We start from the raw sequence: 13,933 nt of genomic DNA, 5'->3' as shown, positions 1-13,933 counted from the left end.
CCAGCCGGGCAGCACGTGCGCGCGCGGCGGGTCGCTGCGCACGCCGCTGGCGCGCACGCCCGTCACCTTCACCGCACAACAAGCCAGTAAGTACTCTACTTTTTTTTTACCTTTTACTTTTCACTGTCATCTCTGCATTCCCAGTTGCGTTCGGGGTTGTGAAGCCACGAAACCCGGGGTCAGCGTAAAAAAACTTTAAAACAACAAACTAGACACAACCGGCCGCCTGCCTGATGCTATCTCTCCTTGGAAATGCTATTGTTGCCTATCGGCTGCCTAGGCTGTCTGATCGTTTTTTCATTGAAATGTATTCGTTGACGTTTCAGAAGCGAAGCTGCAAGCGGCGCTGTCGGAAGAGGGCGGGCGCTACTGGGCCAGCAAGCTGCCGCACCTGCCCTCCTAGCGCCCGCCCATCGCTCACACTGCTAAGGTAATATATATATATATGTTATATTGTTGGCCCAGTGTATAGGTACCTAAGTATTACGAACTGAGCTGTGATATATGTATATACTGGGCTAAAAGCTAATTTTTCCACACTATCATCGAACTCCCGATGATAGATGCCGACGCGAATGTGCGAACATTGCGTAGTTTGTATGAGTGTTTTTATTGACCGCAATGCAAAACCAGCACTGTATGACGAATCCATAAAAGTTTGACGAAGGTCTGCAATAGTGCGGAACCGGCATTAGGCCACGGAGGTCGTCTACGTATCAGTGAACAGGCCTTGAGTATTTACATGACTTGCAGGTGTCGTCGCTGGAGGCGCAGCGGCGGTCGCTGGACCTGGAGCGGGAGCTGCGCGCCGGCCGCCACTCCGACGGCAGCCTCGACGACCGCGACCAGCGACTGTGAGCCTCTCTCTCTCACTCTCACTCGCACTCTCACTCGCACCCTCCCACGCTGAGGATACCTCATCTCCTCATGCTCTCTGAGACCACCGTGGAATGCAGTCTTATCTTACTGCCTGACGATGACTCAAAAGAATATCGTATCTGGTGCTTTCACTGCCTTTGGTGGAAACCAATAAAGAAATTATACTAAAGGGTAGACCAAGAGCATGACCGTGAAGAGCGCAGACCAGTCTTCCAAAAAACCAGAAGACCAAGAACTGCAGCCTAAGAATATCAATCTTTATTATACAACCTGGACATGGATAACGAATTTGTCATCAAAGCATCAATTCAACGGATTACTGGTGTCCACGGACTGCGGTGTTTGCTTACCATCAAACAACCCGCAAACTGTACATTATCTGTAAAAAATACCTCAGTGAAGTATATAGGGAGAGCAATCATGACGATATATTGGAGGTCTCAGAATGTGGTCTGTGAATATCTAATAGGCTGAAGATATCTCCAAGAAGAATAGAAACGAGGATCTCTGAGGATCGATCTGATCGGAGAAGCATCTAAAGTGAAAAGGCTGATGTTCGTTGTTACTCCAATTTGCGTGGTTATAAGGTCTACATGTGGTGCCAGTGAAGTCTAATACATAGTGTGTGTCAGTGAAGCTGATTGGTGCGTCGAACAGTGATGTGTGGTGCGTGTGACGTGAAAAAACAACGATCAATACAACACAACGTGAAATTCATTTGATATAACGATTCAAAATTGTTAAATCTTCCATTAATTGAGTTACACGCGATTTTCTTTGTATATAAACGTTTAGTCACTTCCAAAGTTTACAGTGTATAAAATTGCAATTTCGCGTTGTGTGTATGAATTGTTAATCGGACAGCCGCAAGTGACCCGCGTCCCGCCCCGGCCCGCCGCGTCCCGCGACAATATTAACCTCATTCAGCGATATTGTCGTATTGTCTTAAGTAAATTTGCTATATTTTATGTAAATACAATGAAGTGATAATAAAAAAAACACTAATTCAATTTATTTAGAAACAAGGAATAACTAAATGCATGGAAAAATTTAATTAGTAAATAGTTTTGTCAATGTTTTTGTATAGAAAATGGCAAGTTAATTAAGATAATAGACGATCGTGTCGCTGCCACAGTGTATTAAGATAATAGACGATCGTGTCGCTGCCACAGTGTATTAAGGGCCTTTTTATCTAATTGTTGCATGTAATATTCTACGATAGTTTTCTCACAAAGCAATAAATGTGCATTGTATTCCTACACAATTTACCATAGTAGATATGTTTTACTACAGATATATTAGTTTTAGGTCATTTTAGGTACTTTTTATTGTCATAATTTGACAGTGCTTAAAGTACAATCCCTTATACAGGAGTGCTCCGAATCACACTTTACAAATGTTAACTTGCAACACTCAGATATGAAGGTCATCCGCATATAAAAGTGCCACGGATAATCTCTCGCACGTCATTTTCCATGAAAACTGTGCGAGAGACTATCCGCCATTTTGTCCAGCGATTCCCTTGACGTGGCGCCATCTATCTACCGACCATGTAACCAACGCCGCATCAACGGAACCCGCAATATATATATGTTCCTAGCGAGACGCGGCCGCGGGGCCACACTAGTGCATAGAGGCAAAATTGATCTCAATAAATAAAGACTATAAATAAGTATAACGGACTCTAGTGGAATTGTGCGAGAATCATTAACGTGTTTTACTGTTTTCTATGTATTATACATATAACGTAACGTAAGGACGTAAGAGTCGGGTGTGTTGGTGTTAGTGCCTACTAAGTCTGGTTACATTTAGGGACCTCGACCACTGTTAACAAACTCTTTGATCATTTTACCGAACGACGTTCGCTTCGGAGAGCTGGATTTTTAAGCACGCGCTTATTTTACTAAGCGTACTAAATTCGTAGAATCTTGCAACGATGTGAAAGAACAAGATTTTAACTGAATTTTTATGTCATGCCAAATGGGAGACGATCTTGTGGACACTGTTAGCTGTGAAATTGATATTTACCGGATAGTGTTAGTGTATATTAGTGTTGCCAATGATCCGCGAGGCGACCGTCTCCAGAGCGAATGTTACATGCTGAAATTCCCTCTCGAAGCCGTAGAATAAGCGATACTATTATTGTGTGTGACTAAATAACAATTTTTTACAAATCAAATGTCTTAATTAATTTTACAATCGGTTAAGTTGTACCTCGTGTTATTTTCTCAAGTGATATAGACGGTGTATTTGTAACAAAATGGTGACCTTATAATCGGAATTATTAAAAGGATGTAAGGGTAGTTAGTTACAAGGCCTTCGCTAATTATAAGCTAAGCTATGCTATCATTTTCTGATTATAGCATGGTTAATGTTGTGATGCGTTGTATAATTTAATACTATATAATTTATACATGCGCTTACATAGAAGGGGGGTATGTGATTGCCCTTTGCCATATAATATGGAGAGTTACATATATTTCGCGTATTAGGTATTATATTTTTTTGTGAGCATTTTACTACTTATCCTGCTGAATTGTTGAATTTGTTACGAGAAATTGAACATATCTGGGCATTTTTGAAATGCTTTTTATGGAGCACCACAGTACTAATATTTTGTATTTAATTTCGATATTTTTTATTTACATACATAAAAATATAGTACAGGTCGTATTTGGTTTTAAATACGCTTCAAGAATACCGTATTAGTGCAATACGTTTGAGATGTTGTGACTGAGAAGCGTTAGCTTTTATATAAAATACTTACACTGCGGCCACATAATGAGTTAATGATGAACATATCATGAAGCTACATATAGAACAGAAGCCAGCGCCTCTAAGAACTTTTTGATGCATGTTACATATATTGCTGTCTCTTTCATCCGATACCCGACCACTATTATATATTGCGAGGTATATACCTCGCAATATATAATGTGGTCGGGTTTAAGTTTAACATGCAGCGACCTCTCCGCAAGAAAGAGAGCTTGGCATCAGATGAAAGAGATATTGTTCAAGTAGTTCTTACAGTGGCAACTTCATGTGGCATGGTATAATATATTTGTCCTCAATGGTGCCAGTTTACGCTCGCAATTTTAATAATGTGAGATAGAGAAATCCAAATTACGAGTGGATAAGTAGCTTTAGTATCATGATAAATAATTTGACAGCATTGTCAGTATAGTAACGCTTGTCAGCCACGGTATGTACCTTGGTCACTTGTTTTGTCTTCCTGTTTTTAAAGGCCTATGATGTATGTATATTATACTAAAAGCATTTTTTTTATTTTTAGTTTGTAGTGATATTTTTTCGATATACATAGCTTTTATGTATCAATTATAGGAATGATGCACTTTTTGATTGCAGTTTTCTGAGTCGGTGATTTGCTAACTTCAAACTCCCAGGAGACCGGACATTTTATAATTTGTTGACATTAAAATGTGTAAATTTCGTAGTTCGGTATTGAATAGCCAATGGAACAAAATTTGTATTTATATGTATAACTGAGCGCACAATCGGATTTAGTGATGTGATTTACTCATTAATTATAGAATTCGAATTTTTATTAAGGACGTGACGTGTGTGTAAATCATTGAAATTTATTAATCATTAATATCCATTACTTTTTTTTTAATAAAAAAAAGCCTCCTGGGAGTTTCTTGTGTGCTCGCTCGCAAGTAATTTTATTATTTGACCGTATCTCACTATACTCAAATTAGCATTTTTATTTCGATTATTGTATTAAGTTGACTGCCTTTGTGTATTATTACGCTCAATAGATATAGTAGGCCGGAACCATGGAGCTGTAGGCAATATTGGAGCCCTCAATGCGAAGAAGCCCTTTTTGACGCGAATTATATATATTGCTATCACTTTCATGCCATCTCTTTCTTGAGCGTTGAAAGGTATTTACCTGTATATAAATCTCACAATACATAAGAAAGAGTGGTCGGGCCACGGATAAAAAAGATAGCAATATATGTACCTTGCATCAAAAAGTTCTTAGCAATGCGGTACATATAGCTTCATGGTTGGGACTCGCCGCGGTACTGGACCTGCAGGGTGATGTAAAGTTGATTAATAAATGGTTGATCACGTGATGTCACGCTGAACAACCTAATGGCCGATCAACTTTTTGTAATCAACGATCGCGTCCGCGGTGACCCCACGGCATTTCTCTTAGGTACTGACAAATGCGATGACATTAGTTTGTTATGTTTCGGGAGCGATTCGGATTCATCGAATTGTTGAAAGAAAATTAAAATTTCTTATTCAAAAATTCGCTGCATGCAACGCAACCCTAATAGCAATTTAAGATATTTAGTCAATTATTGTATAGCTTTTTTTAATTTTACATTGGGCTGAGACAAGTCAATTCGTCAGCCTTCGAACTTCATATTGTGATAGCTTATGATCCCACTTCTGATAAAATGGACTTCCCACATAAGCTATCCACTTGGCACCAAACAGTATTACCCATTTTTTCGTTTGGGCGTAGAGTTTTTCTTTCGGAAATATCTAAGTTTCTAAATGAGTTTTCCTTTCGGAAATATCTAATTTTCTAAATATCTTTACGATAGTTAGGATTCTGGCAGACTAGTGATGGTGTTATTAGAAATTGCCGCTCAATTATTATATTTCTGACGTAAATATTTTTTTTTGTTATCATTTTTCTCAAGACTATTTCCCAAGGAAATATTCTATGTCTAAACCATTTTTTCGTCACCAACTCTCGCAAAACTGCTAAGTAGTACATTAGTTGAATTAAGTCTTGTTTGCTACTACAGGCCGTATAGCAAAGCTCTAGATATTATAGCTTTGGTTGGACCGCTGCATTTCTCTTGAACCTAGTTTTGTGAATTATTGTGTTCTCATTTTATATGTAAAGCTGGTGTTTCACGTCTTGAAACTCGTAGCGACAATGTGAAAACTATACAATTTAAATAAATGAATTATATAAATAGCTTTTGTTTTTTTTCTAACAAACAGGCCTCAGGCCAGGCAAGAACCAGATGGCGAGATAATTAGGATAGGTGCCGCAAGAACTGGAAACTTTTTTGTGGGCTAAATGGAAAGAATGGAGGAAGGCTTTTGCCCAGCATTAGGACTAAATATTTTTATTCTCTCTTATATTACCCAACACCCATATTCCTACCTCAATCCATTGATATCAACCTGTTGAACTTTCCTCAGAGGCGTCAATTTTTTTTTTCCTGTTTTTAAAAAAGTTCTTAGTGATAACCGTGTAATGAAGACATTTACTGCGGACTTTCTATTCAACCATAGCAACAAACGATTGACCTTACTCCTGAGTAAATAATATGTCAATCAAGACTGCATGATATTATTCTATTCCTAATCTAATCAAATAAAATTTTACAACATTTAGACGCTACAGGAGTTCAATGACGCCGAAATAACGATAAGCAATGATAAATGATCTATGATGATGATTACTGAAGTACAATTATCGAAATGTAAAGAAAAGTCATGTCCCATGTCTTTATGCGATTTGAATAAAATCTAACGCCACTGTTAGCAATAGCACACTCGATATGAATGAATGAATCGAAATCGCAGATAGTAAAGTAAGGCCTGGAAGCAGTGATCCGGCTCGAAGGACCATAAATGTACACGTCCTAACCATAGTAACCATGAACTGTAAATTCGTGATCGCACGTATAAGAATCAAATTTGCAGCGGCAATAACTAAAGTCGAATTTGCAATGATTTAGGGTGATTTGTACGAAATTTTTTGTACTTACTCTTTCTCATCTGAGCATCTTCCCCGGTTTCTTCCTCGAAGCCTAGGGTTCGTCTATTATTTCTTCTCCACTTCACACGGTCTTAAAAAACTACTACTTAAAAGTTATAGTAATTATTATGAATACCTGAATACTTCTACACTTATCTTGAAAATAATCCGCAAGCATCAGTTCAATCTTCTATTTGAAGAACTTTGTGATATCTCAAACGGTTTGTGATAACACAACTCTAGAATTTGCTGAAAATAATAAAAGTGTGTTTGTAGATGGAATCACTAAACACACTTGACATTGAACTTAGCTACGAATTCTACTGATTCTTACACATTTTTTAAGAGTAATGTACAGGAAATAAAGACCGAGAACAAATGTTTATTCACTGACCACAATAAGTGTTATTGATAGTTCCAATATTATATCGGGACCTTAGTGGTAAAGTTCTTGCCACTGAACCGAGGGTTCGACTCCGATCAGGTCATGATGGAAAATTATCTTTTTCTGTGTGGCCCCGGTCTTGGATGTTTATCTATATATGTATTTGTTATAAAATATAGTATCGTTGAGTAAGTGTCCCATAATCTCGAGCTTTGGGGATAGCTCAATCTGTGTGATTTGTCCTTATATTTTTATTATTTTTTTTATTATTACTCGTACGAGTATAGGGTAAGCGTAATATATTATAAAGCTAATAATACTTACTATTATCTTAAGTATTACTTCAAGCCATTAATTAAATAATTTAATAAACACTGAGAAATTTCGAAACTGAAGTCGCGTGTTTAACTCTTTACAGTAAGTATCTTCGACGAGTACACATCGAAATAAACTATTTATTCATTTGGGGAATTACAATGAAACAAAACCGTAGTCGTCGATGACCAAATTGATATTATTCTTGAATTACTATTGAAATCTACTTCAAATTTAGTCTTCTAGAGACTATATGCATAATCATAGGTATTAATGATGAGGCGAGTAGCGTGCAATTGGCTTAAGCGGCCTTAATTGCCACGTGGAATAAAAAAATAGACAGATTGATTCAGTAGATTGAAGTTAGAAAAAAGTTTCTCCACGTTTTTTTGCTTATTGCATAAAAAAGATCGTTGAAAAACTTATATATAAGTATGTAAAATTACTGCCTAGGCAATCCTATTAATAACACTAATATTATAAATGCGAAAGTTTGTGAGGATGTATGTATGTTTGTTATTCTTTTACGCAAAATCTACTAGACGAATTGTTATAAAATTTGACATACGAGTATAAGTCCCTTAATGACACAGGATACTTTTTATCACGAAATTCCCATGGGATCGAAGCCCCGAGACGCAGCTAGTATCATTATACATTCTGTCAAAAATGACACATTCAATAAATGGTCAATCAACAGGGCCGGTTTCAGTTGTATGTACTATAGTACTAACAATTGCCCAACACATATACATACACACAATATTGTGTAACTAAGTATTACTTAGTTATTATTACACAATAAGTATGCAGATTTATGTTAATATATCTGAATTATTTTTGCTGAAAAATACAAATTAATGCAAAAAATAAAGTACATTCACAAAGGCAGCCTCGGTGGAAAAACAAAGAAAACTTATCTAAATTATCAGTTAGTTTTCAAAGACATTCTCGTTGCATGCTAATGTTTCCCGTGATAAATGACAGACAGACGATGGCTCAATCTCCGACCTTCCTTTGAGAGTCTATCGACCGACAGTCGCATGCGCATTCGAACGGCACGCGGCCGCCGGCAGACGTTACAGAGCGCGCGAAAACACGAATTTTGGCGCGAAAAACTAATGTGTTGTGAGTGACAATGTGTTTGTGAACGTTTATCTTCGTGACAAAGGAAATCCTAGTACTGTGCAGGTAATATCTTTATTTGTTCTATTTAATACGTAGATAAATGTCAGTTAGCTACTATGAAAATAATATACATGAGTATAACAAGGTACTACCTTGTTTTAAAAGTTATTAGTTAGTTGATCAAGTAGCCAAGTTTTGCAAACTAACAAGAAAGATAATTAGAAGCTATAAAATTGATAATCTAAACGCAAAAAAATTAACCGGTTTACCAACGGACCCTTTCGGACTTCTTGGTATCCAGATTTTGTCTGACTGACAAAAATACGAGAAAATAAACACTGATTTTGTATTAAAACAACAGGGTGGATCACGATCGTGACTACCTATTTATTATAGTGACGTGACGATTCTTCGTTCCCAGGAATATGACTTTCCCGGAAAAATACCAGTTTTGTGGAAACGTTTCCCGGTAGAGGGAAACTGGGAAACATTTCAATACAGTTAACTCAGACCGGCAGGTAAACTTTACCTCAAATTGCCTCACATAAAAAACTGAACCTTCGGTTTTGTTGATAAATGTATGGCTTTCAGAATGTTGTACTTATTACAAATTGTATTGCTCGGCCAACTTCACAATTGAAGTCAACACAATATCTGTTAAGGCTCCGAAATCAACCTTATTTACTCTAACTCATAATAAAGGTATATACTTCGACAAGTTATGTAACGAAATAACAATATTTTAAGACATGTCTAAAGATTTTCATGTGAATTTCTCCATAGACAAGTTAATTAATGAAATATATTAACCAAAGATATAGGTAGGTACCTACGCTGTTTGTTCATATTATTTTTGCTTGGGACAATAAGTTTAATAAACATTTTAAAATCTCTATTACGTACAAGCCCCCGCCACCTACAGCTAAACTAGTAGTTATACTATCAATTAATTAAGTTAGTGATTTAGACATGTTTGGTATGCAAGTACACGATTAGTACTTCATTAATTTTATTAATCACTAACGGAGATATAATTTGGTAAGTAAGAATTAGGGAAATTACGATGTACCTTTAACGTGACGTCCGGACGGGGTTTTGATCAAGAACGTTACATGCATTTTTAACAGACTTCATAAAAAGAAGAAGTTTATAATGTTTGGGCATATTTTATTGTCTTTCAATTATTATTCACATAAAACACTTAGTTTATAGCTTTTTGAGAAATTACTTACTATATAATGTAAAATTTGACGTGCAAAAGTGCCTATGTAGGTCTAATTTCTGAATAAATTATTTTAATTTGAAATTCATGTTGACACTTCTATGATAATATTTCATAAGTTATTACTATAGTTACATTATAGTTACGATTACGAAACGGAACATTTTAAATTGATTTATCACTTATTAAAAAGTACCTACCTAATTTGTTCTTTTTAACAAAAAAAAGTTTGAGAGATGAACAACAAGAACGTTAGGCATATTAATATTTTCTATTGTTGCAATAAAATATTTCCATACGTCAAACATAATGCTCCATTTTTGTTTGTTTGTTTCTCTGTAACTACTTAGTGATTTTACTTGAAACTCCCTAACCGAAGCCAGGCTTCTGAATTTGCTGTTTCCATGGAGTTCCATTTGAATTCCGAAATGGATTTAGATTTAAGATTTTCGGGTCGTTTGTGCGGTTAGGTACCCTTCAATAGGACCACTTTATATCCTTCCGCATATAGTACAAGGCGAGTAACGGATAAAAACCGCATTGATATGTAGGGCAACAACAGAATTCCAGGCAGGCGGCGGTTATATCACGGGTGAATTGAAAAATTAACTATTCTTTTTTGACGCGGGCTTTGGGTCAATGAAAGCGACCTGAAAGTCCGGGAACACGTTCAGATGTGTGTGTAAGAGAGAGAATGACTTCCTGGTTCCTGGCTATGCAAAGATTATAGGAATATAGATTCTAGACCAACGCAAAAGCACATATTACTTACGCAAAATGTTGACATAATAATCGTGGCTATAAATGTCAAAGAGATGATTCAACTGTTTGTATTCAATGTGTACTGAAAACATTTGCGATCAGTGGTATATTTATCATTTAACTAAAATCTGGTTCTTTTTAGCATGTTGGTGTTATTTGAAGTCTGTCATCTACTTGGAAATGAATGAAAATAGGATATTGAATAAACATTTTCAAAAGAATGATTAGGTTTTCTAAAATATTGGAATATGTCTAAGACTGTTATTGAAAATTATGCAACAGTTAGGTATATAGAATAGAATAATCTTTATTGTGGAACACACATCTACTTATCTAAAAACTCACTTACTTGCTATTATTTACCATACCACTATAACAAAATAACTGAATTACAAGTTGAATTCCTATTAATTTATTTGTAAGATCGCCTCAATATGGGATGCTTTGGGATCACATTTGTACGTGGGAATTATGTAATAGAGGAACTTTACAGCACTGATTGTAAAAATGTTATGAAAACATTTTTCTCGCCAAATATTGTTCTGGCATGTGGTGATGGTGATACAGGTAGGTTGTACCTAACGTCGCCATTTGTATGGTGGATTGTAGGTTAAATAGCATTTTGCAAATAATTATTTTCACATAATACGAATTCTGTCGATTATTTGTCCAATATTAGTGGGTCATTTAACTTGTGGCGCGTGGTCCCACTCCACTGGTCCACTCCATATCCTCCCGTGGAAGTCGTACGAGGGACACAAAGCCTAACAGCTGATAGGTGATTAATAGCCTTCCCAAAAAGAATCATAGCCAAATCTATAAAAAATATGGTTATTTTTTTACGCTTACCTTGGAGTTTTGGGCGCACCTGACAGCTCCGAATGTATCCGGGAACACGCGAAAATAAGTGTGAAAATGAATGGGAATGGGTAGCCTGAAAGAGGAAAATCTTCTGTTAATCTTGGCGTAATTTTTGATATGTCTAACGCACGTATATACATATCATTCAGAAGATTTTACTCCATATATCCAGATAAGGATTTATTGTATATCGTATATAATAAATCTAAATTATCTACGTAATGATATGATTTTGAGCTTGAAGTCGTCATAAGTCATAGATGAATGAATATAAAAGAAAGACGTATGGGAAATCATAAAGGCATTGTCTTCTTGGCGTAATTTATTGCTTTGACTACATTTTACTTACAATGACTATTATTTTATAATTTCTAAATATACTTGAAAGGAAATTTTATACTATGTGTGTTGTACGTTAATGTTTTTTTATGATTCCATATAGTTATAACTATGTCAGACTTTAGAACAATGTGTCTTAATTGTCGCAAACTCGCCTATAGTAAGTAACACAAAGTAGGGACCAACACTGTTCAAATGAGTTTCTTTCGGCATTTCTTCTTAGCAGTGGTCGTTCCGAAATGCCAGTAGTTTGTAGCTTGTGAAATATATATACTTGTGAATAACTATAAATATAAAGATTGACGAGAAAAAGTGCCTGTGAAGGTCTAATTTCTGAATAAATGATTTGAATTTGAATTTTGAATTTGAAAGAAAAGCGATTTTTCTTGTTCTCAGTAAAGCGCCTGAAAAAAATTAGGTCATTGTACAGTAGACCTATTTTTTAGGTTTAACTATTTCTAATATTATAGTGATATGTGCGTGTGTAAAATCTTTAGTAATTGTAGTGTACCTATGTCTTTTATGCGGAAACTAACGATAACGATCCGCCCCTGTTTCTCCCCGGTAGCTAGGTATTTTATACTATATATGCATTGATTGATTTGCTATCTATGTGAACTTATATTTTCGGACTCAAGCAGAATTGCTTGAATCAGTCTAAAACTCACCAACAATCAATTCTATTGTTTTAAATCATGTGAGACTGAGAACTCTCGCACAATTTGAGGCACGAAATACAAACAAATATGTGTGCTCTTAAAGTATTCATACAACATTATTCATATTTAATAGACGTCTTGTACAGTCGACAGCACATCAAGCTACCCTGCATGAACCTATATTTTGAGGTAATAGCGGCGAGTATGCAATTAATTTGGGTAGGTTGAAGTGCTGTTGACCGTACTATGTGTGACAGTTGAAATAATTATAATTGGTTGGTACTTGGTTGAAAATAAAATGCGTGTAGGTATTTAAATAACCAAATACAATATAATGTGACTTTAACTGACCAGTTTCCTCATTACAAGATTCACAAATTTTTTCGGTACCATTAAAGTAATGCTTTTTGACTCCAATATCACAGCACAGGCTAAAAAGTAGGTAAACCTACTTATGCTTTGTACCGATAGTGTAGGCGGGTAAGCGACAATCGGACTTCTCGATTCAGATTTTTAATCAATATAAATTTGGATGTTATATAATTTTGTGCGTCTGTCGGTTTTGTTCGAAGACATAAGACTTTCACAATGACTCACTGATATCATTGCGTAAGATTATGTAATTGTACTAAATATATTATGACCTGTCACAACACAACAATGCTTAAATAAAAATATTCGTAACACAGTCAATAAAAATCAGACATATTTATGTCGAATTTTTTATACCGAAAATTTACTTGTACCTACATACGTAAATTGTACGTACCTAAATGTTTGCATATATCATGTGGGGTAAAGATATGAAAATGATAATGTAATAATATATTATATTATGTCACTACATTGGTTTCAAAATTTAAAACAAATCAATTAAGATGATAACTAATGAACTCCATCAATCGACATCAATTCGTTATGGAATAGATAGGTTATCTTTATTTTCTATCTTTTTTTGCGTGTATTAATGGTACACCGGAGTTTGTGTCAGGTCACATTAGTGAAACTGTCAACCAGTGCGCAGGTTTCCTCACGATGTTATCATTAACCGGAAGCAAGTTGTGGTCTATGAAAACTACCATACACGAGCCAGAATGGTGTACAAACTCATGTGGCACGAGTAGGAGTAGGATTCGAACGTGGGACCTTTCGATCTCAGGCGGCTGGTAACCACTGGACTTTTAAACTTCAAAACATAAACGCTCAGTTCTGGTTTTGGCAAGTATTATCAAATGTGGATATTGCAGTATAATGTTGACAATAAACAATAAAAATCAATAAACAAATACTTGCTCAACAAATATTTACACAAAAATTCGTTGCATTACCATCGGTATCAGTTGGTATCGAGTGTTTTCATTCACTTGGAAGTGTTTCAAATACTTTAGTTATCATATAGGTGAGTGGGTTGAAAATAGTAACAAGTAATATTCGTTAACCTGAATTGATAGCTTATCTATTTTAAAAGAAAGTTTAGTAATGTCTGTTGGGTGCTTAGATTGGGTGTCATATATATCTCGGTTGCCTAAATTATGACGACTTTAAGTATTATAACTAGCTGTTGTCAGCAACTCTGCCTGTGTTACTCTCATTCTCCAACCGTCTTTACACCAAATATTATATTGATC

The 13,933-nt window shown here is 35.7% G+C and overlaps 1 protein-coding gene across 2 annotated transcripts in view; it reads left to right on the top strand.

Moving 5' to 3' along the window:
• LOC128680072 (dual specificity tyrosine-phosphorylation-regulated kinase 2) overlaps window positions 1-5,842 on the top strand; it is a 141,864-nt gene extending 136,022 nt beyond the window's left edge. Inside the window, exons 6-8 of one of the 2 annotated variants that reach the window (XM_053762818.2) lie at window positions 5-86; window positions 327-430; window positions 754-5,842. In XM_053762818.2, the coding sequence (XP_053618793.1) occupies window positions 5-86; window positions 327-403 (159 nt within the window). In that variant the 3' untranslated portion in view covers window positions 404-430; window positions 754-5,842. Of the gene's footprint in view, window positions 1-4; window positions 87-326; window positions 431-753 lie in introns of those variants that run through there. The other variant, XR_008405813.2, reaches the window with a different exon arrangement.
• The last annotated feature ends 8,091 nt before the right edge of the window (window positions 5,843-13,933 follow it).

The sequence above is a fragment of the Plodia interpunctella genome, chromosome 23, assembly GCF_027563975.2.
Source record: "Plodia interpunctella isolate USDA-ARS_2022_Savannah chromosome 23, ilPloInte3.2, whole genome shotgun sequence".
Classification (NCBI taxonomy): Eukaryota; Metazoa; Arthropoda; class Insecta; order Lepidoptera; family Pyralidae; genus Plodia; species Plodia interpunctella.
The sequence above is the reverse complement of the archived record's forward strand: the minus strand, read 5'-3'. Positions and strand labels throughout refer to the sequence as shown.